Source organism: Chrysemys picta, chromosome 5 (genome assembly GCF_011386835.1).
Source record: "Chrysemys picta bellii isolate R12L10 chromosome 5, ASM1138683v2, whole genome shotgun sequence".
Lineage (NCBI taxonomy): Eukaryota > Metazoa > Chordata > Testudines > Emydidae > Chrysemys > Chrysemys picta.
In genome coordinates, this window is record NC_088795.1 from 143,329,442 (window position 1) to 143,357,408 (window position 27,967).

Genomic DNA, 27,967 nt, shown 5'->3' on the forward strand with positions numbered 1-27,967 from the left:
GCCCGGTTTGTCGGGCACCTGGACGCAGCCCTGAGACGTAGGGGTGAAAGCACCATCTGTCTGTCCTGCCCCCAGCAAAGCACCAGTCGGGGGCAGCGGGTTCACCTCTGGCTCTGGCTCTCTCTGGCCTGTGCCAAGAGCCGGCCCCTTATCCCTGCCGGTCCCCTCCCAGATCGCAGTCCCAGGGCCACTGGGGTCAGCGTTCTGGCCTCGGGGATTGTCCATCGTCATCTCGGGTCCTTGTGGCTTTGGGTCAGACTCGGCCGCTCTTTAGCCTGACAGCTCAGTGACACGCACGCCGCCCTGAGAGCGAATGTCGTCCTTTCCTCCCTCTGGGAGCCAGGCAAGGCTGGGGGGAAACTGAGGCGCACACCGGGGTCATAGAATCATTACAAAACATACCCACTTTGTCACCCCAGGACTCCTGGGTTCTGTGGCCTGGCTCTGTGCCCATGGGTAGGTCAGCCCCCTGTGCCATGCCTCAGTTTCCCCCACGAGGACAGCGCCAGCCCCTCCCCTCAGGCAGGTGGGGTTTAGAGGGAGCCCTGACCTATGGCACCTGACCCTTGCTGTCTCCCTCCCTCCCCAGCACTGAACGAGCCGACCATCGACTACGGGTTCCAGCGGCTGCAGAAGGTGATCCCCCGGCACCCCGGAGACCCCGAGCGCTTACCCAAGGTAGGGCTGCTCCCCCGCAGGGCACGGAGGGTGGACAGCCCCACGGCGGTCAGGTTCCCGTGCCACCAGCCCAGCCGGGTGACTAGTGGGTGGCTCCACAGCACTGCCAGTGAACGGCTGCACGGCTCTGGCCCCATGCTCCCCGTGCCCGGACAGCACGCTGGCACCTGGGCTGAGGCGGCAGGGGAGGGGAATGGCGCGCCATGGCTGAACATCTTCCCTCCTGCTGTCATCCTGCCCTGCCCCCGCCTCCCGAGGGGGAAACTGAGGCGCAAGTGGCAGGGAGGTCCCCACTGCCAGGGCCGCCCGGCTGAGTCTGCTCGCGGGATCGAGGCCACCATCATCAATGGGAATCTGGGTTTTGTTTCCCAAGGTGCTTTCCAAACATACAGACACCCCAGCGCTGCCCGGGAGAGCACAGCCTGACCGACCGGCCCAGGGGGCGCTGTCAGGCTGGCTGGGATCTACAGGCCTGGCACGCCGCACCCCTGAGAGAGCGGGTGCCTTTGGCACCCCTCCTTCCCTGTGCCCCCCTTGGCACCCCTTGCCCCGGACGGGGACAGCGGTTTGCTGGTGCCAGGCCAGGCAGCCGGGATGGGGGCACAGCCAGTGTTGGGCTGCGTGAGAGGTGGGGGCCTTGGGGCGCTGCAGAGAGCCGGGCCCAGACGGGCCTGTGTTCCCCCCACCCGCGCAGTGACACTAATGGCTCCACGCTGGGCCAGGGCCGCCTGATGAAAAGTGACAGGCCGAAGCTGCTGACAAATTGGAGCCATTCATCATGTGGTGACAGGGCCCAGCCGCCCACGCTGCGCTGCGCTCGCTGCTGCCCCTGCGGGGATGGGGGCAGGGACCCCCCGTCCCAGCATACACATGGGGGCCGCAAGGGGGAACCACCTGCCCCAGGGCCCAGACGCAGGATTAGAACCCGAGTCCTCTGCCAGGAGTGGGGGAACAGCACGGCATCCTTTGTCAGATAGAGGCGGGCTCCGCTGGGCAGAGCAGGGGGTGGGCCTCAGGACTCCTGGGTTCCATTCCTGGCTTTGGGAAGGGAGTGGGGTCTAGTGGGTGAGAGCCAGGACTTCTCCCCCAGGCCTGCACTGCTCCCCAGTTTCTCCCCCCAGCTGTGACAGGCGTGCGCGTGTGGGGCATGGGGGAGGGTGCTGATGGGGCGTCCAGGCGTCCAGGGCTGTACCAGGACCACCCACCCCTCCCCGGGTCCCGGCTTAGCACTGGCGGGGGCTGCTGTTCGAAGGGCACTGTGTCCGGGCTGCGGGCCAGATGAGGCCCCCCCACCCCCCCGTGGCTGGGAGGTTTGCTGCCCCCAGCCCGTGCCCATAGCTGAAACACGTGGTGGGCGCGGAGGGGTTGGCTGCATTAGGCCCCGGTGTAGCCAGAGTAGCCAGCCCAGGCCGGGGGCCCGGTGTGCCAGGGGAAGGGCAGTCACAGCCCACTCGCCTGCCCGCACCCCAGCAATCCCAGTGTCAGTGCCGCCCGCGCTGGTGATCAGCCTGAGCGAGCGGGCGGCGGGCGCGGGGCTGCAGCCGGGCCTTCTCCATGGCGGCATTGATCGGACCGAGGTTACAGACGGCCGGCGAGCGCGTAGCTGCGATTGCCCCTGACAACAAGTCAATACTGCGGATCTCGGGGGGGGGGGGGCTGGACGGACGGGCGCTGCCCGCCTCGCCCCCACGCACGCCATTGCCACAGACCGGGGGGGCCCTGGGCGAACAGCTGGGAACCAGGCAGGGGGCCAAGGCCTGGCAGACTCCTTCTCAGTGCCTTTCCCTCCACACACCGGGCTTCTGGGCTGGGGGGTGTATCTGTGTGTGTGTTTGTGCATTGTGTATTGGGGGAGTGTATCGGGGGTGCTGTGTGTGTTGTATATCAGGGGATGTGTGTGTGTGTATGTTGTATACCAGTGTGGGTGAGTGTGTGTTGTATATCGGAGGGTGTCTGTGTATTAGGGGAGGGTGTGTTGTATATCGGTGTGTGTGGTGTGTATCTGAGGGTGTACTGTGTATTGGGGTGTGGGTGTTGCATATCGGGGGTGGGGGGATGTGTGAGTGTGTTGTGTATCGTGATGTGAGTGGGTGTGTTTGTGTTGTGTATCGGGGCAGGTGTGTTGTTGTCACGGAGTATTGGGGAACTCAGGGCCCTGCACCCCCGGCTTCCTGCGATTCACCATGACTCTCAGCCAGCCAGTAAAGCAGAAGGTTTATTTGGATGACAGGAATACAGTCCAAGACAGGTCTTGCAGGCACAGACAACAGGGCCCCCCTCAGTTAGGTCCAGCTTGGGGTCCCAGGGCATGCCAGCCCACCCCCTTGGGGGGTCAGAGCCATCTCTGCCTCCCAGCCATCTCTCCAGCCTCCTTCCAGCCTGCTTCCAGCACTCTGCCTTCAGCCACCCCTCCCACAGCCTTTGTTCAGTTTCCCGGGCCCCGGAGTCATCTGACCTCCAACCCCCTCCTGGGTTCTCATGTTACAAGCTCAGGTATGTTCCCTTGGGCCGGCTCCCATCCCCCGATGCAGACCATCCTAGTCACACTCCCCTGTCAGCATTCCCACACCCCAGCAAGAACAGTCCCAGTTCGTCACATCTCTCCCCCCTTCGAGACCGAACTGAGCAGGGTCACTTTAGCCAGTGACCCGGGGAAGTTCGAACCTACCCCCGTTCCCATGGATGCCCCCGCATCCCTCCAGTTCCTTGGTGAGAATTACACCAGGCCCCTTCCGTTCCACGCCCCCCCTTAGGTCGGGGGTGCTTGATGGCACTCGCAGTTCGCATGTGGGAAGGTTTATGCGGCCTGTGCCCTTTTCCCACCCCCATACCTCTGGGGTTCCAACTGGGCTGTGGTCTTCTCCCAGCGCTCCAGTCTGGAGGTCTGTGCTTTGGGCTCTCTTGGTTTAGAGCCGCCCTTTTAACCTTGGCCACCCTCTGGAAAGGATCCTTTATGCTGGGCAAGGGTCCTAAAGCTCTTTTCCCCTTGTCCCAGGCCTTCCTCCCCCTCTGACAGGGGTCACAGGATCCGCAGTACTGTCGGACAGTAACAAAGACCCCAGGCCAGTAAAAGCTCCGTAGCAGCCTCTGCTGGGTACGCCAGGTTCCCTGGTGCCCTGAGAGGGGAATGTCATGGGCCCGGCACAGCAGCTGGCGGCGATACTTCTGGGGTACCACCAGCTGCCTCCTGATCCCCCCTGACTCCATTTTCCCTGGGGGAGCCCATTCTCGGTACAGGAACCCCTTCTCCCACAGGAACCTTTTCCGGCCACCTCGTTCCATGGTCTGTACCGCATTGAGGTCGGCCAGGTCCCTTATCTTCCGCAAGGAGGGGTCTCTCTGTAACTCGGCCTGGAACTCAGCAGCTGGGACAGGGATGGCCACCTGCTCTTTCTCGCCCGCTGGGTCCGAAGCTGCAGCCTCCCTGAGCCGCGTCCCTGGGCGTTCCCTCCCCACCAGGTTAGGGTCCTGCGCCTCAGGCAAGGCACCCCCCCCAAGGCCAGGGCGCAGGGCCCCTCGCCGGCTCTGACTGCGGGTCACAACCAGTGCCTTTTGGGGGTTGCTTGGCCAGTTCTCCAGGTCCCCCCCCATCAATACCTCAGTGGGCAGATACGGGTGTACCCCCACATCCTTGGGGCCCTCCTTGGCCCCCCACTTCAGGTGTACCCTTGCCACGGGCACTTTGACTGGTGTTCCGCCCACCCCCGTCAGGGTCAGGTAGGAGTTGGGCACCACCTGATCTGGGGCCACCACCTCGGGCCGGGCCAGCGTCACCTCTGCGCCCGTATCCCAGTATCCATTGACCTTCCTCCCATCCACCTCCAGGGGAACAAGGTACTCTCTCCGGAGGGACAGCCCCGCGCCCACCGTATAAACCAAAAACCCTGAGTCTGGGGCATCCAGCCCCCTAGAGGAGCTGGCCTGGGGCCCTTCTCTCTCTTGAGCAGTTGATAAGCTGCCAGCCCCTCTTGCGTGAGAAGCCTGCCCCTCGTCCGTCTGGGCCTCTACCAAGTTAACCCTATGCGGGTTCGGTCTGCTCAGTCTGTCCTTGAGCTTGGGGCACTGGGCCCGAACGTGGCCTCTTCGGCCGCAGTAATAGCAGCTCATGTCCTGTGGGTCCCCTCGAGCCGGTCGGTTGTCCCTGATGCTGGGCATTCCCCGTGGGAGGGGATTCCCCATATTCCCCCTTTGGGAGGTCCCAGGGTGACTCTCTCTCTGCATCACGGCGGGCCTGTTCCTTTGGGGCTCCTCCCTGCCACCCCCTGACCGGCTCTTTACAAACTCATCAGCCAGCTGCCCGGCGTGTCGCGGGTTCTCTGGCTTTCTGTCCACCAACCACAGCCTCAGGTCGGATGGGCACCGCTCATACAGTTGCTCCAGTACCAGCAGTTTAATCAGGTCCTCCTTCGTCTGGGCCCCACCAGCCCACTTGCTGGCGTATCTTTCCATGCGGACGGCTAGTTGCAGATATGAGATCTCAGGGGTTTTATCTTGACTCCGGAACCTTCCCCGGTACATCTCAGGAGTCAGCCCAAACTCACGTAGCAGGGCCTTTTTGAATAGTTCGTAGTCCCCTTTCTCTGCCTCTCCCAGTTGGCGGTACAATGCCACGGATTTGGGGTCCAGTAAGGGGGTAAGGACCCGGAGTCTGTCCGCGGGATCAACCCGGTGCAGCTCGCAGGCCGTCTCAAAGGCCTCCAGGAAGTCATCCATGTCCTCCCCCTCCTTGTATGGGGCCATGATGCACTTATCAAAGCTCCGTGCAGTCCTGGGTTCCCCCTCACTCACCGCAGCCGGGGGTTCGCTGCCCTTCAATCTCGCCAGTTCCAGGTCATGCTGACGCTGTCTCTCATTCTCCTGTCTCTGTCTCTCATTCTCCTCCCGTTCCTGCTGACGCTGTCTCTCTTCACGCTGATGCTGTCTCTCTTCATGCTGTCTCTGTTGTTCACGATCCTCCAGCTCTCTCAGTTTTAGCTCTTTCTCCCATTCCAGCCAATTCCGCTCCCCGGATGCCGAACGTCGCCGGGAGGATCCTCTGCTGGCCGGCGAGCTTCGCCGGGAGGGTCCCCTGCTGGCCGGGGGGGCCACGGTGCCTTCGGTATTTGCTGGGCTCCTCCCCACCCTTCCCCTAGGCATAGGAAGGAGGGGTCTCGGGAAGCCCTCAGCAGCCGGCTGACCACTCCCAGCTGGGACAGACACTGGTGCCTGCGCTGCATTTGCCAGGCTGCTTCCCTGAGACACAGGGATCAGTTCATTCGCGCGATCTTCCGCCTCCAGCTGGGCAATGAGCTGTTCTTTGGTGAGCCTCCCAATGCACAGCCGCCTCTGCTTGCACAGCTCCACCAGGTCGCTCTTAAGCCGCTTGGCATACATCTTCCTGCTGGCCACTCACCGGCCTGTGTGCTCACAGCTCCCCACAGTTCCCAGGGGGACCCCTAGTGTGCCAGCCCTTCTCGAGGTCACCACCTCTCTGCCAGGGTCGAGCTGCAGACTCCTCCGCCCCTGGGACCACTCGCTGCGATCCCCCCGGGGGACCCTGTTACTGCAAAAGTCCTTCTCGCTGGTCACACACTCCCAGGGGTAATAACCGTCTCTCTCCCACTCTTCAGCAGGCCTGGTCCCCGTCAATCCCCCTTCGTTTTACTGCTCCCCAGTCACTTACTGCAGGAAGCGCCGTCCACGGGGTGCAGTAGATCCCACCGCTGCCACCAGTTGTCACGGAGTATTGGGGAACTCAGGGCCCTGCACCCCCGGCTTCCTGCGATTCACCATGACTCTCAGCCAGCCAGTAAAGCAGAAGGTTTATTTGGATGACAGGAATACAGTCCAAGACAGGTCTTGCAGGCACAGACAACAGGGCCCCCCTCAGTTAGGTCCAGCTTGGGGTCCCAGGGCATGCCAGCCCACCCCCTTGGGGGGTCAGAGCCATCTCTGCCTCCCAGCCATCTCTCCAGCCTCCTTCCAGCCTGCTTCCAGCACTCTGCCTTCAGCCACCCCTCCCACAGCCTTTGTTCAGTTTCCCGGGCCCCGGAGTCATCTGACCTCCAACCCCCTCCTGGGTTCTCATGTTACAAGCTCAGGTATGTTCCCTTGGGCCGGCTCCCATCCCCCGATGCAGACCATCCTAGTCACACTCCCCTGTCAGCATTCCCACACCCCAGCAAGAACAGTCCCAGTTCGTCACAGTTGTGTATCGGGATGTGAGTGTGTGTGTTGTGTACCAATGTGAGTGGGTGTGTTGTGTGTCGGGGAAGGGGTGTATCGAGGGTGCTGTGTATTGGGGGGGGTTGTATATCGGGGCACATGTGTTGTGTATCGGGATGTGAGTGGGTGTGTTGTGTACCAGTGTGTGTGTGTGTGTGTGTGTGTGTTGTATATCGGGGATCTTGGGGGGATGTGTGACTGTGTTGTGTATCGGGATGTGAGTGTGTGTGTTGTGTACCAGTGTGTGTGTTGTATATCGGGGATCTTGGGGGGATGTGTGATTGTGTTGTGTATCGGGATGTGAGTGTGTGTGTTGTGTATCAGTGTGGGTGGGTGTGTTGTGTGTATCGGGGGTAAGTGTGTTGTGTCTATGTGTGTGTTGTGTATTGGGGTGTGGGTGCCGTATATCGGGTGGGTGGGTGTGTATCGGGGCACGTGTGTTGTGTATCGGGATGTGAGTGTGTGTGTCGTGTACCAGTGCGTGTGTGTGTGTTGTGTATTGGGGTGTGTGGTGTATCCAGGGGAGGGTGCACCCTCTAGTGGCTGACCCCAGTTATGCCACGGCCCAGGGTCAGGTTGCTGTCCGGTGTCTGCCTTGGCAGAGGCCTGTGGGGCGGGGGTGACGGCAGGCGAGGGGGGGCAGGGACTGGAGAGAGGAGAAAAGGGCCCCCATACCTCCAGCTGTGGCTTTATGGTTGACCCCTGGGGGTAAAATCGCGCCGGATGTGCCCTCTCCTGATCTCCGTCCTCCTCCTCCGGCTCCAGAGAGCGCCCCCAGTGCCCCGCCCTGCCCGTCCCTCACATCACCCCGCCTGTCACCCCCCTTGCGGCCCTGGGACTGGGGAGCCCGGGTGCGTCCGGCTGCCCACTCTGGGCCCGAGGGACCCACGGGTCTGCGCTGCACCTGACACGGGGCTTGTCCCCCCGGGATCGAGTACAAGTGTCCACGCCTGGCGCTCCTCAGGACCGGCTGCTGCACCACCAGCTCCGCCCCGCCCGCCGGGCTACCGCTCGGTGCAGACAGGGCTGCAGGGCTGAGCCGGAAGTGGTGCCGTGGCCCCCGGGCCATGTGGACGCTCGGACTCTAGGGGGAACATGGCCTGTACCGATTGCCCTGGCGTAGGGGAGGAGTGTCCCCACACTGGCTCTGCACCACTCTCACTGAACTAGTCTGAACCTGATTTAAATTAAACCGGTTTGACTTGGGGGTGTAGCCAGGGATCGCCCCCTCTTCAGTGCTTTCAACACCCTGGCGGGGTGATGCCTCGGGCCAAAGGAATTGCGGCGGGGCGGGTGCGGGTCTCTGGCCTGTTCTCCCGGGGGTCAGACTAGGTGAGCACAGTGGGCCCGTCTGGCCCTGGCATTTATGAATCTACGGCTCCGTGGGCCACAGGCCCCCCTGCGCCGGGCACGGCCCAGACACGAAGCGCTGGTCCCTGCCCGAGCTGCTGGCAGTCCGAGGGCCTGATCCCAGCTCCTGGAGCCAGCCGGAGTCTCCCGGGGCCGTTCGGGAAAGCTGCGCCTTGGGCAGTCACCGTGCGGGCGCTGTGATTGGCCCGTGATGGCTGGCTGGCGGGTTGATGACAGGGCGCGCAGCCCATTGGAAGGAGCCGCCCGGAGCAGGGGCCTTGGCTGGCATTTCCTCACTTCAGAGTCTGCAGGCGCTTCGGGGTTCTGCTAACGTCCTCTCGCGAAAACCTGCACTCGCCCAAAGGCGGGCAAGGGGTCCTGATCCAGCCACGGCGAATCAACCAGGGCTGGCCCCGATGCCCCAGTACAGCACTAGGGGGCGCTGTGCTGCAGGGAGGGGCTCAGTAGGGGGCGCTCTCCCCAGTGCCCAGCATGGTGCTAGGGGGCGCTGTGCTGCAGGGAGCCGGGGGGGGGGCTCAGTAGGGGGCGCTCTCCCCAGTGCCCAGCATGGTGCTAGGGGGCGCAGTGCTGCAGGGAGCCGGGGGGGGGCTCAGTAGGGGGCGCTCTCCCCAGTGCCCAGCATGGTGCTAGGGAGCGCTGTGCTGCAGGGAGCGGGGAGGGGCTCAGTAGGGGGCGCTCTCCCCAGTGCCCAGCATGGTGCTAGGGGGCGCTGTGCTGCAGGGAGCAGGGAGGGGCTCAGTAGGGGGCGCTCTCCCCAGTGCCCAGCATGGTGCTAGGGGGCGCAGTGCTGCAGGGAGCGGGGGGGGCTCAGTAGGGGGCGCTCTCCCCAGTGCCCAGCATGGTGCTAGGGGGCGCAGTGCTGCAGGGAGCGGGGGGGGGGCTCAGTAGGGGGCACTCTCCCCTGGCTCGCTGTGCGCCAGAGCCTCTGGTGGTAGCAGGAGAGGGCCACTCACCTGTGGCTTGTCGTTGTCTCCCCGCACACCTCCTTGCTGGGGGCACCCTGGGCACAGCCCTGCCTCTGACCCGCCTGGCTAGGCCCCTGCTGGATGTAGAGCGCCGCTGTGCCCGCTTGCACTCACCTACCCAAGCGGGGCACGGTCACAGGGCTCCTCCAGTCTATGGGCAGCCGGGCTCCTGGCCATGCCCTGATGGGCCCCCTGGCACCGGGAGCCCCGTGTCTCTGGCGGGTGGTTGCCAGGTTCCCTGCAGTGGGGCCAGCTGGTTCTCCTCCTTCTCGGGGTGTGTATTGCTCCAACCAGGGATGCTCTTTGGGCCCCCCCATCCTGGGACCCCTCCCCTTACTCAGGCCTCCTGGGCATGGCCAGTGCCTTAGCCTCACCCCCAGAGATGGGGAGCCGAGCCCAGGAGACAGGGCCCAGCCAGCGCACCGGCAGTGCCCGCTGCAATCCAGTGTACGCCAATGGCTCCCAGGGGCTCACTCCGCCCTCGCCCTAGTGGGACAGCGCAACGTCCCAGCGGGCTGGGGCGCAGGCAGGGAACAAGGGGCAGGCAGCCCCAGCTGTAACCCGGACACCCCCCTCCCTGGGGGAACAGCCCCTTCTTCAACTCTAACGCAGCCTCGAGGAGCGAGAGTCCCCTCCAGGAGCCGCAAGCCCCCACCCCACGTCCAGCCCACACCCCAATCCCTGAGCCCCAGCCACAAGCCAGCGCCCAGGGCAAACAGGGTGTCTTGGATCCATGGAGAGCTCCCCATGCCAGAAGGAGCAGGGGGACAAGAAGCTAGTGTTGGGTTTTGGGGTGAGGTTGTTGATGGGCCCCTTGGGGGGCACGCTAACGCTCTGGGCACTGCGCTGCGGGTCCGGGAGGTGCATGGAGTGGGTGCGACACAGGCAGACCCGCTGCCAGCTCATGCCAAGGTCCCCATGTCTCAACTGAATGCTGACAAATACGTAGCGGGGATCCGCCCGCCCCCCTGTTAGTGCTGGTAAAATAGGATATGGGTGATAAGAATGTTTTTGGTGTTTAGACTTTACTGAACTCTTGTGAGTTGCTGCCTGCGTTAATCTCACGCACTGCATCTGTGGCCCATACTGTCAGGTGCTATTTGAGCGGTTGTATTGTGAGCCTGTCTGACATTGTAACTCACCAGAGAGGAGAGAGACAGTAACTGGTGTGAAGTGCTGGTTTCCAACAGGTGTTACGTCCTGGCCCACAGGGAAGGGCCGGCAACACCAGACGGACTATTGTGGGACATTAACCAGGACAAAAGACATTGGTTGTTCCGCCCTCCTCCCCCCCCCCCCCCCCGAAGATGTGGATTTCTCCCATCAGCTGAGTTTGCAGCTCAGAGCACATGGGGTGGGGGGAGGAATAGAAACCCCTAGCAAGAAGGAACGGGATCTTTATGATGCTTGGACTCTGGGGGTCGAGGTTTCTCGGCATAAGCAAAAGATCCCCAGTGCTTAGCCCGGGTTAGCCCTAAAGGACATAAGGAGCTTGTTTATTATAGAAGATTGTGTTACCTTTTGAAGCTTAAGATTGGCACTTGTGTGTGTGTGTGTTTACCTGCTTTAACCTTGTAAATAATTCTCATTTCCTTTTCCTAGTTCATCGTTAGATAGTTTATTGTGTCTCTGTGTAAGATCTAAGGTGCAACTGACCTGGGGTAAGTGACTGGTCCTTTGGGACGGGAAGTAAGCTGAATAGTGCTGTGATGCTTGGTGAGAGGGACCAGAGATCGGAGCACCCAAGGGACTGGCTGTGACTCCGTGTTGAAGCTGTTATGGTGCCTGAGGAGTTTGCCCTTGATGATTAGTTGGTGAAATCGAAGTACAGAACTCACAGCCCGTGTGGGCTCTGTGCCCTGGCTCCTGGCAACCTGCCCTGAGGTTGGTTCTCACGCTCTGGAACCCTGTAGGGCCGCCTGACCCCCGCGTAGCTGTGGCAGGCGTCACATCCCCCAGATGAGTGACGTTTACAGAGCAGGACCCCAGCGCTGTTAAAAGTGTAAACTTGGTATTGAGAATTGCCCAGGTCACAGAATAGACACAATGAGCGACCCATGGGGGGGGAAAGACCTGGAACAGATCCGTTTGCAGAGGGGAATATCCCATAACAGGAAAACCACAGATCAGGCGCTGAGAGCTTGGACCAGGCCCCCGGGGAAGAAGAGATGGTGAAGCCCAAGGACCCTCCAGCCCCAGATGCGACCGAGGAGCCCCCCACAGGGGAACTGGCCCGACTGCACCCCCCAAGAGCCCAGGAAGAACACGAGCACCAGAGACTGATGGGGGAACTGCGGGTCAGGGAGACCGAAGCAGCCCAGACAGTGGCAGACCCCACCAGAGGCAGACGGGAGCTCCAGCAGTGAACGGAGTTTCTCTAACCAGTGATCACACACACACCCCCAGCACCAGGGAGTGGGAGAAGGTCTGCCTGACTGCACAGAAGAGAGACTGTGTGGGGCACGCAGTGTCCCAGAGGACAAGCACATGCCTGTCCTCTTAACCAGATCATCTGGGAAAGCCAGACAAGCTTGTAACGATCTGGAGCAGGGCGATGCTGAGGTGGACAAGATTTGTAAAGAAAATGTGTTGGAAAGATTGGAGCTCACCCCTGAGCCCTCTTCAGTGACGTATCGAAACACCGGAGTGTTTGACAGGGTCACTCACCTGAATATGTGCACACAATGGGTGATTCTGTGAGACAGTGGATAATGGGGGCAGGGGCCGATGGTGATCATGAAAAATATCATTCTGGGATGTATTAGCGGGACACAAGAAGTCGTTCTTCCGCTCTGCTCTGCGCTGATACGGCCTCAGCTGGAGTATTGTATCCAGTTCTGGGCACCGCATTTCAGGAAGGATGTGGACAAATCAGAGAGTCTAGAGAAGAGCAACAAAAATGATGCAAGGTCTAGAAAACATGAGCTATGAGGGAAGATTGAAAAAATTGGGTTGGTTTAGTCTGGAAAAGAGAAGACTGAGAGGGGACATGATAACTGTTTTCAAATACATAAAGCGTTACAAGGAGGAGGGAGAAACATTGTTCTCATTAACCTCGGAGGACAGGACAAGAAGCAATGGGCTTAAATTGCAGCAAGGGAGGTTTAGGTTGGGCATCAGGAAAAAATTCCTAACTGTCAGGGTGGTTAAGCACTGGAATAAATTGCCTAGAGAGGTTGTGGAATCTCCGTCATTGGTGATTTCTAAGAGCAGGTTGGACAAACCCCTGTCAGGGATGGTCTAGATAATTAGTCCTGCCCTGAGTGCAGGGGACTGGACTAGGTGACCTCTCGAGGTTCCTTCTAGTCCTATGATTCTAGGATTCTATATTCATCAGCAACTTCTGCAGCCTCTAAAACTGGATGGTTTTTGTCGCACATGGCTGCCTTCACCTCCTCCGTAACTACCCCAACAATGGCTCCTTGGCCACCAGATCAAACAGTTTCTCATGATCACCTTCAGCCCTTGCTCCCATTACCCAAGAGTCTATGGGGTTTGCCCCTTTCAATCTCCTTTGGGGAGACAGGTGTGGGGACCCCGGTCTTGGGAGGGTGGTACAGAGGAGACAGGACAGTAGGGGAGTGTGATAGCGAATGTAAAGGCTGTGATGGCCCCGTGCGTCAGAACCTTGAAGGAGGCTCGGGCTGGAGAGGCGTCTTTGGGCACAGGTGACGCCGTGGGGCCAGCACTGATTCCAGTGAGGAAGGACAAGATGCAGGATTGTTGGAGGCACTTTGGGGGCGCCGGAGAGCGTGAATGCGGGCAGGGGATGTAGGGGAGCCCCGTGGCCAGGCAAACGGGACATGTTAGCAGATGGAGAGCATACCCCGAAAGGACAATGAGGGGAACGTGGGAACATTTCCTGCCCCGTGAATAGATTTGATCAGGGAGGGTAAGGGAGAGATGCCTCTGGAGAGCACAGAGATGTGGCAGGGTCTGAGCCCACCCCAAAAGCAGGAGACGTTGCTGGCAGGTATTTTCCAAGCGGCCAGGTTTAACTAACAGAACAGCGCATGCCACTGACACTGCAGGGCCCCCGCTGCCCCTCGAGGAGCGTGCCGGGCCATCGGAGAAATCCGACAGATTCAGGACGAGGTGGAGCATGAAGCCCCTGGGCATCTCCTGTCGGGATGGTTCCTCACAGGGATAAAACCAGGAGATGGGTTTTAGAAGGGTAAAGGCCGGCCTGGCCCTTACCCCACACCGCGGAGAGAGGCCCTGCTAATGCGTGCGCAGTTCATAAGCACTCTGGATTTGACTCGTGGCTATTGGCAAATTCCCTTGAATGCTGTGGCCAGGAAAGGTCAGTTTTCCCAGTGGAATCTGGTCTCTCGGGGGTGGAGGTTCATTAATGCAGGGGGGGGGGGACTGTCCTGCGGGGATCACAGACCTTCTCCAGGGCCTCTGCAGACGGCTTAGCTGTTCTTAACCACCTGAGCCATGTGGGAACTGTATTGCAGAGGGGTAGAGAAGCCAACCTCACTGGCAAGGTGTCTCAATGCAAGCTGCGGGCCACAGAGGTACCTTGCCTAGGACGCAGGATGGGCAGTGGGTTGGTTCACCCCGACCCTTTGAAGGTGGAAGCCATGCGGAGCTGGCCTGCCCCACAAACCAAGCAGCAGGTCTGGCCAGCTATCACCGGAGGTTTGTAAAGGGGTTTAGTGACATTGTGACCCCAGAACAGACCCTACAACAAAGGGGAACCGGAGCAGGAGGCCTGAACCCAGGCCTGGGAGAAAGGTTTTGTCTAAAGAGCCAGTTTCAGCCGGCCCTGATCTCAGCAAACCCTTTGATTCATGCCCCGATGCTGCTAACACTGGGCTTGGCGCAGTGCAGGTGCAGGCTGTGAAAACCTGACCTGCACTGCGCAGAGCTAGGCTGGCATGGAGCGGGGGCGCTGTGCCATCGCTGGAGACGGAAAGCCGCTTCTCTGTCACACAGAAGATGTAAGGTCTGACCAGACCTCTCCCCATTGGGGCCCATTGGAGGCTGCCCTGCTGGAGTGTGGCGCGGCAGGAGTGGCAGAGAGAAATAGCCGTAAGGAGGGGAAAGACGGCGTAGAATAGGGGAACCTCAAAGCCCTGGCTGGGATGATTTAGTTGGGAATTGGTCCTGTTTTGAGCAGGGGGTTGGACTAGATACCTCCTGAGGTCCCTTCCACCCCTGATACTCTATGAACCCTGGGGCACGTTCAGGAGCATCTGTGACACCTGGATGTTGGGGGTCGCGTCAGGCTGCCCTGCCGGGGCTCAGAAGCATGAGAACCAATCTCAGGGCAGGCTGCCAGGAACCAGGGCACAAGCCCCACATTGGTTGGGAGATCTGTGCTCCGATTTCACCAACCAATTACCAAGTGCAAACTCCTCAGGGCCCGTAACAGCCTGACCACGGACGTCCAGCAGACATCCCCTTGGGCGCTCTGGTCTCTCGCCCCCAAAGTCCAAGCCGCATAGAGATACAATTCCCTCTTGTTAGGGGGTTTTATCCCCCTTTCCCCACGTGCTCTGAGCTGCCAACTCAGCCAACTGGAGGAATCCACTTGCACGACTCGTGTTGGGCAGGACACGGCACCTGTTGGAGACCAGCACTTCCCACACTCCTGTCTCTCTCCCGGCTGGTGAGTTACACACTCGCAGTACAAATGCTCACACGGGACTACCTGGGATACAGCTGGGATCAGTGAGATTAATGCAGGCAGCAGCTCATAAACATTCCCTAAAACACCAAACACATTCTCCTCCCCCTCGTGCCCGTTTTCACAACACGAGCACCCAGGGCAGCCAGACTGGTTCCAGCCGGGAATTGGTCACTGTTCAGCTGAGACACGGGGACCTTGGCAGGAGCTGGCACCCGCTCTGCAGCGTCAGAGTGGGGTGATGCTGTCCCAGAGTCCCCGGGCGATGCTCTGGAACTGCTCCCCACAAAGCCAGGCAGGACTTTGGGGAGCCTCCTCTCCCTCGGAGCAGACTGTCCTCAGGGCAAGGAGCTCACACAGCTTCACCTCCTGGGTCTCTCCTGGGAGCATTCAGCATCTGCCCCGCCGTGTGCTTCCCACAGCGAGTCCGCCCAGGCGGGGTCCTGGGGCAGCCAGAGGGTCCTGCACCCCCACTTCGCAGTCAGACGTGACTCTCAGCCAGCCAGTAACACAGAGGTTTATTCGATGACAGGAACATGGTCTAAAACAGAGCTTGTAGGTACAGAGAACGGGACCCCTCGGCCGGGTCCATTATGGGGTTCAGAGAGACAGACACCCCCGTCTGCCCTCACTCCTAGTCCCCAGGTAGCTCCAACTCTCCAGCCCCTTCCAGCCCCTCCTGTCTCTTTCCTGGGCCAGGAGGTCACCTGATCTCTTTGTTCACCTTTAGCTATTTCCTTGCAGGAGGGGAAGGGCCCCGGCCATTTGTTGCCAGGGAGACAGAGTGTCAGTGATTTATGCACACTGGCCTTTCCCCACCACCTAGAGACTTAAGAAATGCATAGGGGAAACTGAGGCACCCACACAGTATTCAGAGGCAACATTAAGAACAGTCCCACTTCGTCACAGATGCCCAGAGGCAAGTGGGGCTGTGGAGGTGGGAATGGGCACGCGCGTGGATTTGGGCAGAGGCAGGGCATGGCTGGGCCATCCGGTCCCAGTGGTGATGGGCACCGTGCACTGCGGAGGTGGGGGTGAGCGGGTGAGGGCCCTGCCAAGCATCTGGCTTTGGGGGTGGCGCTGTGAAGAGGCCGTGGATTAACGCGCCAGGCATGCTGCGGGGGTGACTGGAGAGCTGTCCTGCTGAGTGTTACCAGCCTGCGGAGCCCCTGCTGGCCCCCTCTGAGCCCCCTTTCTCCCCCCAGGAAGTCCTGCTGAAGAGGGCGGCAGACCTGGTGGAGGCCCTGTACGGGATGCCGCACAATAACCAGGTACTGCAGGACTGGCGCCCAGCTGGACTGGCTGGGATGAGGGGGTGGGAGAATGCCCCATCGGCCTGCCCGTCACCAGGGCATCTGACCCCCCTTCCTGGGCATTGCCCAGCCTGTGCTGCCTGACGTGGCCTGGGGACCAAAGCCTGTGACAGCCCCGCGCCGGCACCCAGGCAGGAGACAGGACACGGGTCCTGCCACCGCCCGGCCAGAGCCTGGTGCCTGGGGAGGCTGTGAGCAGTGACAGTCTCCTGCCAGAGGGACGTGTCCTGTCCCCCCTGTGCCCCTCACTCTGCGACTGGCTCCTGCCCCAGAGCGCGAGCTAGGACCCAGAGGGGCCATCTGGCATCAGCGCCTACCTCCCAGACCCCAGGAGTGGGGGTGGGCACCGTCTGGCACCCTGACCCGTGCACAGCCCCACCCCCTCCATGCTCTCCCACCCCCACCCCTTCATTGCCCCGTCCATCCCCCTCCAATCCCTGCCCCTCCCCCCACGCCCCCTCCATGCCCTCCCACCCCTTCACTGCCCCATCCATCCCCCTTAGCTCCCTGCCCCCCACACCTCCTCCATGCCCTCCCACTCCCACCCCTTCACTGCCCGATCAATCCGCCTCTGCTCCCTGCCCCCCACTACCCCTCCATGCCCTCCCACCCCTTCACTGCCCCGTCCATCCCTCTTAGCTCCCGGCCCCCCCACTACCCCTCCATGCCCTCCCACCCCTTCACCGCCCCGTCCACCCCCTCCACTCTCTCCCCCCTCCCTCTCCCCCTACACCCCCTATGCCCTCCCATCCCCCCATTCACTGCCCCATCCATCCCCCTCCACTGTGTGCCCCCCATCTCCCTGCCCCCTCTGTTCCCTGCCCCCCATTCCCCCTCCCCCCATTGGGGAAGGCAGGGGCGGTGGAGCGGGCTGGGCCCAGCCCCACATCTGCTTCACATCAGGAATTCCAGGGCCATTGAGTAAGGAGCTCGGGGAGCTGCCTCCGCCCGCGTGCAGGGGCTGCCACTTCCCCTGGCCCCCGCCCAGCCTCTGCTGCCTGACCCTGGGCGGACGTTGCTCCAGCCCAGACGACCGAACCCCCAGGAGCCCCCGCGGGTCTCAGCTCCCTGCGCCTGGGCTCTGGCTCTGTTAAGCCCCTTTGGTTCCACGCCCGTCCCAGGCCTGCATGACACAAGTTTGGAAGGCCTCAGCCCCCATCCCCCTCTGCCCGGCAGCCGGGGTCACCCGTGCCCCCGGCCAGCAGGAAGGGTCTGACGGGCTGTGGGGGGTGGGCCCCTCAGGCCTGGCTGCCTTGCCCTGGTCACGCCAGGCTTGCCAGGTAGATGCTCCGGGGGTAACGGGCAGTCCCTGTCTCTGCAGGACATCATCCTGAAGCGAGCAGCAGACATCGCCGAGGCCCTGTACAGCGTCCCGCGCACCCCCAGCCAGCTGTCCTCGTTGGCCGGGAACCACGCCCACGCGGGCATGATGGGCGTCAACTCCTTCGGGAGCCAGCTGGCCATCAACATCAGCGACTCGGGCCCGGGCACCGAGCAAGGTGTGTGTGTGTGTGGGGGGGGGGGGGGCAGCGCTCCCCCTGCGGCAAAGCCCCAAGCCGCGGGGCCCCAGTGCTGTGAGTGCCAGGGCAGGGGGCGGGGCAGGTCGGTACCCTCCAAGCGAAGATGTGGAGCAGGCGAATCAGCTTCCTGGGGCATGCGAGCGCCCAGGGGAGAGAGGAGTCTGGCAGCCTGGGGCACCGTGCCGGCAGAGGAGAATGCGCCTGAGTGGCTGTTAAACAGCTGCCGCGCCCTCCCCAGAGGTGGCTGCACTGCAGTGCTGAGGCGCGTGGCCCCTGGGGCTGATGCTTTGTGCAAAGGGCTGTTTGTGTCACACGGGGGGGGGGGCCGGCAGACCAGGCAGCGAGGGGGCAGGTTCTGTGCCGAGTCCGTGGGTGGCCGAGAGCTGCGCGGTGATTCGGGCAGACCGGCCGGTTGTGCTGCTGCTTGGAGCCTGTTAGACTGAGCGGCGCCCGCAGCGAGGCCAGCCCCCGGGAACGGAGGGCACGGTCCAGCCCCCAGGCCATGACGCTGCCTGTTCGGACCAGCCCAGCCCTCGGGGCCACCGGCTGGTCCTGGGGAGCGGGTGGATCCTGCGCTGTGTCCCCCCGGCCCTGCCAGGTGCCCTCGGGGCGGGGGCTCTGGTGCAGGGGGGTGGTCTGACTCTGTGGTGAGCCCGGGTCAGGGAGGGGAGAGGACTGGGCGTGGTCTCAGATGGGCCAGGGGGTCTGGTGCCGTGTCCTGCCCAGGGAGTCCACTCCCATAATGCACCTGGTTGAGGTGGGGGGGGCGTTCCTTCCTCCTCTGTGACCAGGTAGCAGGGTCAGCGGGTGGTGGGGAGCAGCCCCTCCCCCCCCAATCATCCCGCCAACACTGCCCCTTGTCGCCCGCAGGCTACGTCCGCAACACGAGCAGCGTCTCGCCGCGGGGCTACGTGCCCAGCTCCACCCCGCAGCAAAGCGGCTACAACACCATCACATCCAGCATGACCGGCTACGGGGGGGCGGCCATGACCGGCCTCGGGGTGCCCGGCTCCCCCAGCTTCCTCAACGGCTCCACCGCCAACTCCCCCTACGCCAGTGAGTCGCAGAGGGGCCCAGGCGGGCACTGCCACCCTGTGCAGGGGGCACCTCCTGCCGTGCATCCATAGAGGGCTGCATGGGGGGCTCCCTGGGCAAGGGTGACTCCACCAGCGCCCCTTACCCCCCCCCCCGGCTCCGCCCCCGGAGAGTGCAGACGGGCACTGGACCCCCAGGTTGTTCTGTAACCCCATTGGAATGGCTCCCTTCTAGGGGGGGTCCCACGTCTCCAGGGCCCCTTGCCCGATACAGCCCTGCCCCACAGCATCACGGAGCCCCCAGCCCTGCCCCCTGCTGTGCACATGCTCTCAGGGTCTTCCTCGCATGCCGCCACCATGTATCCTGTGCTGGGTGGGGCAGGGTGTGCCCCCCATGACCCCCAGCATTGGGTGGGGCAGGGTGTGTCCCCCCCCCTTGGAGCTTCTGGTGCTGGGTGGGGCAGGGGGCACCCCCCAGAGTCCCCTGCCCTGCCCCCCCAGACCACGTCCTGAACCCGACTGCTCCCCAGGCCCCTGCCAGCCTGTCTGTCTCCTCTGCCCGCTGCAGTCATGCCCTCCAGCCCCCCGCTGGGCGCCTCCTCCATCACCCTCCCGTCCGGCGCCAGCTCCTCCACCCCCGCCGGCGTCTTCTCCTTCTCCCCGGTCAACATGATCTCCGCCGTCAAGCAGAAGAGCGCCTTCGCCCCCGTGGTGCGGCCGCCCACCTCCCCCACCCCCACCTGCACCAGCACCAACGGGAACAGCCTGCAGGGTGAGTCGGCTGCATCCGTGGGCAGCGGGGGCCCGACAGGGCCTTGGCCTGGATTCCCACAGGGGGCTGGGATACCAACGCCCTGGATGGGTGGGCACAGCTAGAAATTCACCGGGGGGCCGCCCCGCCTGCCAACGTGCCGAGCTCCTCTCCCTCCCACTCTGCTCCCAGCCCTGGAGCCAAGCAGGGAGCCAGGCCAGGCCTGGGTCCATCTCTCCCCCTCGCTTTTTGCCTGTGCTTTTTTTGGAAGCATCGAAGTCATTCCCCACTCTCCCGCCCTGCGGCAGCCAGTCCCGCAGGTTAACAGTGGACCGCTCCTGCCTGCTCTAGCATGCATTCCCTTCGGCTCACATGGCGTTCCCGCTGCTCCTGCCTTGGGGCACCTCCTCGCAAGCCCCGGCGCCTTCTCTGGACCAAGGTGTGAGGCCTAACTCTGGCCAGAGATGGGGTGGAGCAGACCCCGCTATGGCTGGGCAGGATCCCAGCAGTGTCCAGGCGGAGTGGATCCCAGCTTGGCCAGGCGGGATCCCTGCAGAGACAGGACGGAGTGGACCCCGCTATGGCTGGGCGGGATCCCAGCAGTGTCCAGGCGGAGTGGATCCCAGCTTGGCCAGGCGGGATCCCTGCAGAGACAGGACGGAGTGGACCCCGCTATGGCTGGGCGGGATCCCAGCAGTGTCCAGGCGGAGTGGATCCCAGCTTGGCCAGGCGGGATCCCAGCAGAGACAGGGCGGAGCGGAGCAGACCCCGCTGTGGCTGGGCAGGGATCTCACGCTGGGCGTGTAATTCCTGGGGGCCGGGCGCAGATTGGCTGGTGGACTGGGGGGGTAAAGTGGCCGTACTGGCTCCAGCTCCCCGCCCTTGGTTGTCTCTCGCCCTTCCTCCCACGTTGACACTTTCCCTCTCTTCTTCCCTCCCTGCTGCGCTGTGCTCGGCTGCCCAGACCAGTCTTTTGAGGACTCCGACAAGTTTCACCCCCCTGCTCGGTCGCTCCAAGGACTGGCCTATTCCTAGACACAGTACGTCTCTCCACTGGCTCCCCTGCCCCTGTGTGAGGAGGGGGGCCGCCCCCCAGGGCTCTGGGTGGGTCCCCTGCTCCTTGTGGGGACGGGAAGCCTTCGCGTTGCAAGCCGGGCTGGGGGGGACCCTCTCCCCATCGCTGGTGGGAGCGGGCCCGGCCCGGTGACTAGGGCATTGGCCTGGGGAGACTCAGAGCCTGTGACTGCCCCACCCCGCCGGCCGGCACTGCCTGGGCATCCCCTGAGCTGGGCCGGACACGCCGGGCTGTGACGGTGGCAGGACGTTCCCAGGCAGCGGGGCCGGGCCCCAGCGAGTTGTTGGTTCGTGGCCCTGCCCAGCGCTCTGAAGGGGTGAGAGGCTGAGGATGGCTGCTGGGGATCCTGGCGCTCCTACCCGCCTCTCTCCATGCGCTGGCATCTGCAGCGCTGAGCTACAGGCCCCCTGGGCAGGAGAGGGCAGCGGGACGCTGTTGTGGGAGGTTCCCAGGTGCCCGGCTTTGCCACCGCCCCCCCCCCCCAGCTCTGTTCTGCTCCCCGCACGACGCCCTGCTGGTGGGGCTGGCGCTTCCCGCTCTCCTCGGCTGCATGAGGCACCCGAACGGCCCCCCCCCCCCCCCCCCCGTGGCCCCCGCGCCAGGGATGCCGGCCAACACCTTCTCCTTCTCTTGCAGCTATGTCAGGTCTCCTTGTGCCGCCCATGTGACCCGGGACTGGACCGGGACCCCGGAGGGAGCGGACCACACACAGGGACCGAAGCTCACCATTGACTCTGGGCCCCCAGGGGCTGCGGGGGGCTCGTGCCCACAGCCCCCCTCCCCCAAAGGACGCGGCTCGGTGGGAAGCCAGGCTGCAGCCGGAGGGGAAGCCGTACCCTCTAGCCAGGGGCAGTTCTCCTGCCAAGCTCCCCCCGGGGCCTGGCTGCACAGACCGCAGGCTGGGTCCCTCCACGGGGCAGTGCAAAGGGGTGGGGGCTGGTTGGGGGCAGGGGGTCTCTCACTCTGACTGCATCTCGCCCTCCTTCCTTCAGGGGGCTCCCCCAGGCTGCCCCAGGTGGAGAGCTCCCGGTAACCCCCCCAGCGGCGCTAGGCGAGATGAGGGGCTCTGCTGTGGGGGGAAGGGCCCCTGCTGGGGAGCTCTGCCCCATGGCTGCCCCAGGTGGAGAGCTCCCGGTACCCCCCCCCCAGCGGCGCTAGGCGAGATGAGGGGCTCTGCTGCGGGGGGAAGGGCCCCTGCTGGGGAGCTCTGCCCCATGGCTCTGCTCTGGGGCTTGAGACGGGAGCTCAGAGAGGGTAGCAGCCTGAGCACAGGTTCTGGGGCCAGGACTCTCGGGTTCTGATCCCGGCTCCGCCCGACTCCCTCTGCAGCCTTGCCGACCTGCTGCCCCTTTTCGGCCCTGTCTGGAAAGGGGGCTGGCAGGGGGCCGAGGCTGGGCCGGATTCGGGTCCCTGGAGCACTGGCACCACCAGGGGCCAGGCCACGGGCTGACCGGAGCCTGGCCCAGCTCGGGGGGCACTGGGCTGACAGCCCCCTGCAGGCGCTGCCGACATGTCCTGCGCCCCACAACGTCCAAACTAGCCGCCCAGGGTCCGGGGAAGCCCAGAGACCTGGGGGTGGGAACTGACCATTCCCACATTAACCAAACTTTGTTATTTTAACGTCAAAACCCCAAAGCCCAGCTCAGGGGCTGGGCTGGAGTTTGGGGGCAGAGGCTCAGGGCAATTCGTGCCTTTTCCAACCCCCCCTGGCCGTGCCCCGTCCCCTACGTGCTGGGCAAACCTGGGGGGAGTCTCTCCCGGCTCGCCCGCTTTGTTTCCCTCCTGTCTGGCCACGCAGCTCTGGAAGGGTCACCTGAGCGGGGGCAGGAGCTGGGATGCCAGGGGCCACGCGGGATGGGCTCCCGGCGCCAGACCCCAGCACAGCCCAGAGCCCGGGCCTAGAACCGCAGCGCAGGCCCCAGCCCCTCACGCCTCCCTTCCCAGCTCTGCTCGTGGGCTGGACGCTCAGCCCCGGGACGTTCCCAGCCAGCGGTGGAGCTGCCCACCCACCGATCCCCACGGCAGCCGGCCCCGGATGCTGCAGTCCCAGGCCTCTGCGCTGGGTGGGGTAGTTTGGGTTGGAGCTCGGCCAAGCCTGGCCGGACCAAGCAGAGGAGGAACCGGAGCCCAGGCCAGCTGCTGGTTGCGCTCCCAGGGCCGCCTCTAACGCCCACTGGAGGCCTTGGGCTGGGGTCCGGCCTCTGCCCTTCCCCTGGCCCGGGGCAGGAATTAACAACGCGGGAGAGGCCCAGGCCGGCTCCAGCGAAAGGCAATGCCCGAGGCCGAGCGCACGGCCCTGCCGCGCTAGGAGAAACGCTGTGTAAAAACCCACCCGGCGTTGGCCTGTTCCTTTCGGCTCCGTTTTAACCCCGCGGAGCCGGGCCTGAGCTGCCGGCTTTGAGATGTACTAAATCCCGCCAGCCCCAGCCCCGGTCGTTAGTGCCGATAAACGGGGGCAGGATGGGTTTCGGGCGGCAGCGAGGGGCCCAGATGGTGTAAATAAGGAAAGGGGAACGCCCTGGTGCTGGCTGGGCCCCCGGCTTCTCCATGTGTCTCTGGTTGCCGGGCGGGCGCCTCCCCCACGCTGACTTTTTTACTCTGTCCGTCGTGTGTCTGTGAAGCCTGTACAGTAGCCCTGGCGCTACCTTCATGCACTGTGTAAATGTAAGCACATGTAAAGCGAATATTAGCCTCGGGATCCACCCGCTAGGCGCTGGGGCCTAGAATATACTGCCTGGCGCTGCCTTCCCAGCGTGGCCGTGTGCTCGTCTCTGCCCCGCGCCGAGCCACGAATCCCCAAAGACCCAGCTTTGCCCGGCTTCCCTACCTGGTTACGCGGGTGACAATCCAGAGCAAGGCCATGGATGGTGGTGGATTTGCACTCACGTAGCTCCCCTGTTCCTGTGGGGCAGAGAGCTGCTATGGGGGGGGGGGGTTATGGCCATGGACTCCCAGCAGCAAAACTTGTCCGAGGGGCAGAGATGCGAAGGCCAGAAAGGTCACCCAGCCAGGCTGCCCTCCTAGCCCTGGGCAGAGACCCTGGCCAGCACCTCCTGACCCGCCCAGAACGGCTGGGGGAGCCCGCGGCATTTTGTAGCCAGACTTCCCATATCGAGCCTGGACACCAACCCCGGGAGACTCCCTGCGCCCCTTGGCGAGCACTCCCAGGGCCAGCGCCCCCCGCCACTACCTGCCCGCGCCGGCACCCCGCGGCAGCGCCCCCCACCACCACCTGCCCGCACCACCTCATGCTGGCTCCCCGCGGCAGCGCCCCCCGCCACCACCTGCCCGCGCCGGCTCCCCGCGGCAGCGCCCCCCGCCACCACCTGCCCGCACCACCTCGCGCCGGCTCCCCGCGGCAGCGCCCCCCGCCACCACCTGCCCACACCACCTCGCGCTGGCTCCCCGCGGCAGCGCCCCCCCCACCACCTGCCCGCACCACCTCACACCGGCTCCCTGCGGCAGCGCCCCCCGCCACCACCTGCCCGCAGCACCTCGCACCAGCTCCCCGCGGAAGCGCCCCCCGCCACCACCTGCCCGCACCACCTCACGCCGGCTCCCCGTGGCAGTGCCCCCTGCCACCACCTGCCCGCAGCACTTTGTGCCGGTGCTCCGCGGCAGCGCCCCCCGCCACCACCTGCCTGCACCACCTCACGCCAGCTCCCCGCGGAAGCGCCCCCCGCCACCACCTGCCCGCAGCACCTCGCACCAGCTCCCCGCGGAAGCGCCCCCCGCCACCACCATGCACCGGCTCCCCGCGGAGGCAGCTGAGGGTCAGCGTGGCCGAGCCACGCTCTGGGGAAAGCCCCTTGGGGCGACTAGCCCGGCCGTTCCCCCGCCCTGGCCAATGCGGGCTGGGCCCCCCCCAGTCCATGCTCCAGGGCCGGGGCCAATCTAGTCCCAAGCGCTGGGCTCCCAGCCCTGCCCTCGGAGACTCGGCCACACCCAGGCCGGGCACCATTCCCCAGCCTGCAACCCACCCCGTCACTCTCCGGCCTTGTGCCCCACTGGGGAGACCAGCCCTGGGCCTGGCTCCCCACAGGACCCAGGCTGAAGGCAACTGTAGGGGGTCAGGGAGCCACCCACGTGGCGAGGAGACAAAGGGGCCAGTGGGGTTTCGCAGGCTTGGCGCAGGAAGGGGGCACCATGCAGCCCATGACGGGGTTGGCTCAGGCTGGCAGGCAGCAGTTGGGGCAAAGCCCCTTGGCTGCCCAGCCGGGCACCCGCAGCCCTGGCACAGCCGACACCCGGTTCTGGGAGGAGCGATGCCCAGAAACACCTGGGCCTGCTTGGCACCAGCAGGAGGGAGGCAGAGAGCCAGAAAGACCCTCCCCCCCCTTCCCCGTGCGCCTCACTGAGGCTGCAGTCAGAGCCCTGTTTCGGGGCGGGGGGAGTCCAGCCCCCCAGAATCTGATCCACGCTGGGGGACAGAGTAACAAGGTGACACACACACCCCGGCCAGGGGACTCGGGGGCCGGGCCTGTGCCGCATACAGGCCTCCAGCTCGGGATGAAGGGGGTGACGCCAGCCTACAGAGACGCCGGGCACACAGGGCTAGCGGGAGGGCCAGGCTGGTGGGCCACGAGGGGGGCAAGGTACGAGGCCAGGCTAGCGGGGGTTGTCACGGAGTGTGGGGGGACACAAGGCCCTGCACCCCCGGCTTCCTGCGATTCACCAGGACTCTCAGCCAGCCAGGAAAGCAGAAGGTTTATTTAGACGACAGGAACACAGTCCAAGACAGGTCTTGCAGGCACAGACAACAGGATCCCCCCCAGTTAGGTCCATCTTGGGGTCCCAGGGGCACCACAGCCCCGTTGGAGGGTCAGAGCCCCACCTGGGCTCCCCTCCATTACACCAGCCAGCTCCTGAAACTCCAACTCCCTCCAGCGTCTCTCACCCAGCCTCCCGCCGGCTCCTCCCCCAGCCTTTGTCCAGTTTCCCGGCAGAGGTGTCACCTGGCCCCAGCCCCCGCCTGGGTTCTCATGTTACCTGCTCAGGTATCTTCCCTTGAGGCCAGTCTCCCATCCCCAATGCAGACCGTCCCAGCCACACTCCCCTGCAACCTTCCCAGGCCAACACTCCCCACTCAGCATTCAAAGACCGTATTAAGAACAGTCCCAGTTCGTCACAGGGGCGGGACGGGGTACGAGGCCAGGTTACCGGGGGCAGGGTGGGGTACAAAGCCAGGCTAGCGGGGGCGGGACGGGGTACGAGGCCAGGCTGGGGGGGGGGCAAGATGGGATACGAGGCCAGGTTACCGGGGGCAGGGTGGGGTACAAGGCCAGGCTAGCGGGGGCGGGACGGGGTACGAGGCCAGGCTGGGGGGGGGGCAAGATGGGATACGAGGCCAGGTTACCGGGGGCAGGGTGGGGTACAAGGCCAGGCTAGCGGGGGCGGGACGGGGTACGAGGCCAGGCTGGGGGGGGGGCAAGATGGGATACGAGGCCAGGTTACCGGGGGCAGGGTGGGGTACAAGGCCAGGCTAGTGGGGGCGGGACGGGGTACGAGGCCAGGCTAGGGGGGGGCGGGACAGGATACGAGGCCAGCCTAGGGGGGGGCGGGATGGGGTACGAGGCCAGGCTGGAGGGGGCGGGACGGGGTACGAGGCCAGGCTGGAGGGGGCGGGGTGGGGTACGAGGCCAGCCTGGGGGGGAGGCGGGACAGAGTACGAGGCCATGCTATGGGATGGGGACACAGGTTGGATCAAAGGGGACCCCCCCCACACACCCCGGCACTGTGTCCCTCCTCCCTGGCTCATGGCCCCGTTCGAAGCCCCCGCCAATGAGCCCGAGGCCGTCCACGTGCCCTGATGTCACCCCTGGGGGAAGGGGCACCCACTGGCCGCAGGGCTCCCCAGGAACACCCTCCCCTCCCAGTGCCAGGGACACCGACCCCCCTCCCCCCAGGCCAGCTCAGCCCCCGGCTCCTTCTCCAGCACTGGTTATACCCCACGGCATGGGGGCGGGGGGCTTTTAACCCTGCTGTGTACACAGGTGTCTATGGGGGCTAGGCAGTAGGGAGGGGAGAGCCTGTCAGAGCTGAGGGGGGTCAGGGCAGCAGGGGAATTTGTCGGCACAGGGGAGCTGGGGTCAGGGAAGGGGGTGCTCTGTCAGAGTGGAGGAGCTGGGGGGCCGGGGGGCTTTGCAGCACAGTGGGGCTGGGGGCAGGGAAGGGGGTGCTCTGTCAGAGTGGAGGAGCTGGGGGGCAGGGGGGCTTTGCAGCACAGGGGGGCTGGGGGCAGGGAAGGGGGTGCTCTGTCAGAGCGGAGGAGCTGGGGGGCAGGGGGCTTTGCAGCACAGGGGAGCTGGGGGGGGCATGTGGGACCAGCGATGCAGTGAGCTCGCACCAGCCTTGCCCTGCTGTGCCTCCCACTGTTGGTCAGCCGGGAGCCGGGCAGCACGAAGAAAGAGGTGATGATACCAAGTGCTGTCATGGGATGAGCTGGACACTAGACAACATGGCCCAACAAGCCAGCGTGGAAGGGGGCGGATTCGGGCAGTACGGCCGGGGGTAGATCCGGTGTGGAAGGGGGTGCACAGACACACACGCACACACACACGTATGTGCACACATACATGCACACGTACACATGGAAGCACACACACACACACACACACACATACATGCATGCACAAACACATGCACTAGCCCCGGGACGCACTGCAGGACTCAGGCTACCTCCCCCCCATCCATCCCCGGTGCCACTCGCCAAGCCCTGCCCCGCCCCAGAGCTCCCAGCCTGTGAGGTATTGGGGGGAGGGACAGCTCAGTGGTTTGAGCATTGGCCTGCTAAACCCAGGGTTGTGAGTTCAATCCTTGAGGGGGCCACAATCAGTACTTGGTCCTGCTAGTGAAGGCAGGGGGCTGGACTCAACGACCTTTCAAGGTCCCGTCCAGTTCTAGGCAATAGGATATCTCCATTAATTTATTTATTTCCCCTGCTCTGGCCTGGGCATGGGAAGCCCCTGGATCAAAGGGCTGGTGCCCGCGCCCCACTCAGCCGCTGTCAATTCGCACTGCGGTCCCCGGCACAGCCTCTCGGGTGCTGGTGGGCCCCTGCCTGGCTCTGGGTCTGCTCCGAAGCCCTCGGGCTGGTGCTGCTTTCTCTGCGCTGAGCGGCGCCGGGGGGGCCCGAGCCAAGGCAAATATCCTGCCTCCGCAAACCGCAGCGCGGCCCAGAGGAAGCAGGTGCAAGCCCCACAGCCTCCGGTGCGGGCGGCAGGGCCAGATCAGCTCCCCCCCCCCCCCGGCACCAGAGCAGCCCCCACCGTGCCGTCCTGCAGCCGCTGCGCCCGCTCGCCAAGGGCTTCGGGGTCCCCGCTCTGGCTCAGCGCCCTGGGACTGTGGCCCCTTGGAGGGTCTGAGCCTGCCTTTAAACCCAATCCACACGCGGGGAGACACGGGCGCTGCCCCCATAGAAG

The 27,967-nt window shown here is 64.2% G+C and overlaps 1 protein-coding gene across 2 annotated transcripts in view; it reads left to right on the top strand.

Moving 5' to 3' along the window:
* The window catches only part of LOC101937655 (EBF family member 4), a 103,268-nt gene extending 79,977 nt beyond the window's left edge, over positions 1–23,291 (top strand). Inside the window, exons 12-18 of one of the 2 annotated variants that reach the window (XM_065598421.1) lie at positions 590–678; positions 16,059–16,124; positions 17,488–17,665; positions 18,557–18,742; positions 19,289–19,492; positions 20,436–20,511; positions 21,183–23,291. In XM_065598421.1, the coding sequence (XP_065454493.1) occupies positions 590–678; positions 16,059–16,124; positions 17,488–17,665; positions 18,557–18,742; positions 19,289–19,492; positions 20,436–20,506 (794 nt within the window). In that variant the 3' untranslated portion in view covers positions 20,507–20,511; positions 21,183–23,291. Of the gene's footprint in view, positions 1–589; positions 679–16,058; positions 16,125–17,487; positions 17,666–18,556; positions 18,743–19,250; positions 19,493–20,435; positions 20,512–21,182 lie in introns of those variants that run through there. The other variant, XR_010601976.1, reaches the window with a different exon arrangement.
* The last annotated feature ends 4,676 nt before the right edge of the window (positions 23,292–27,967 follow it).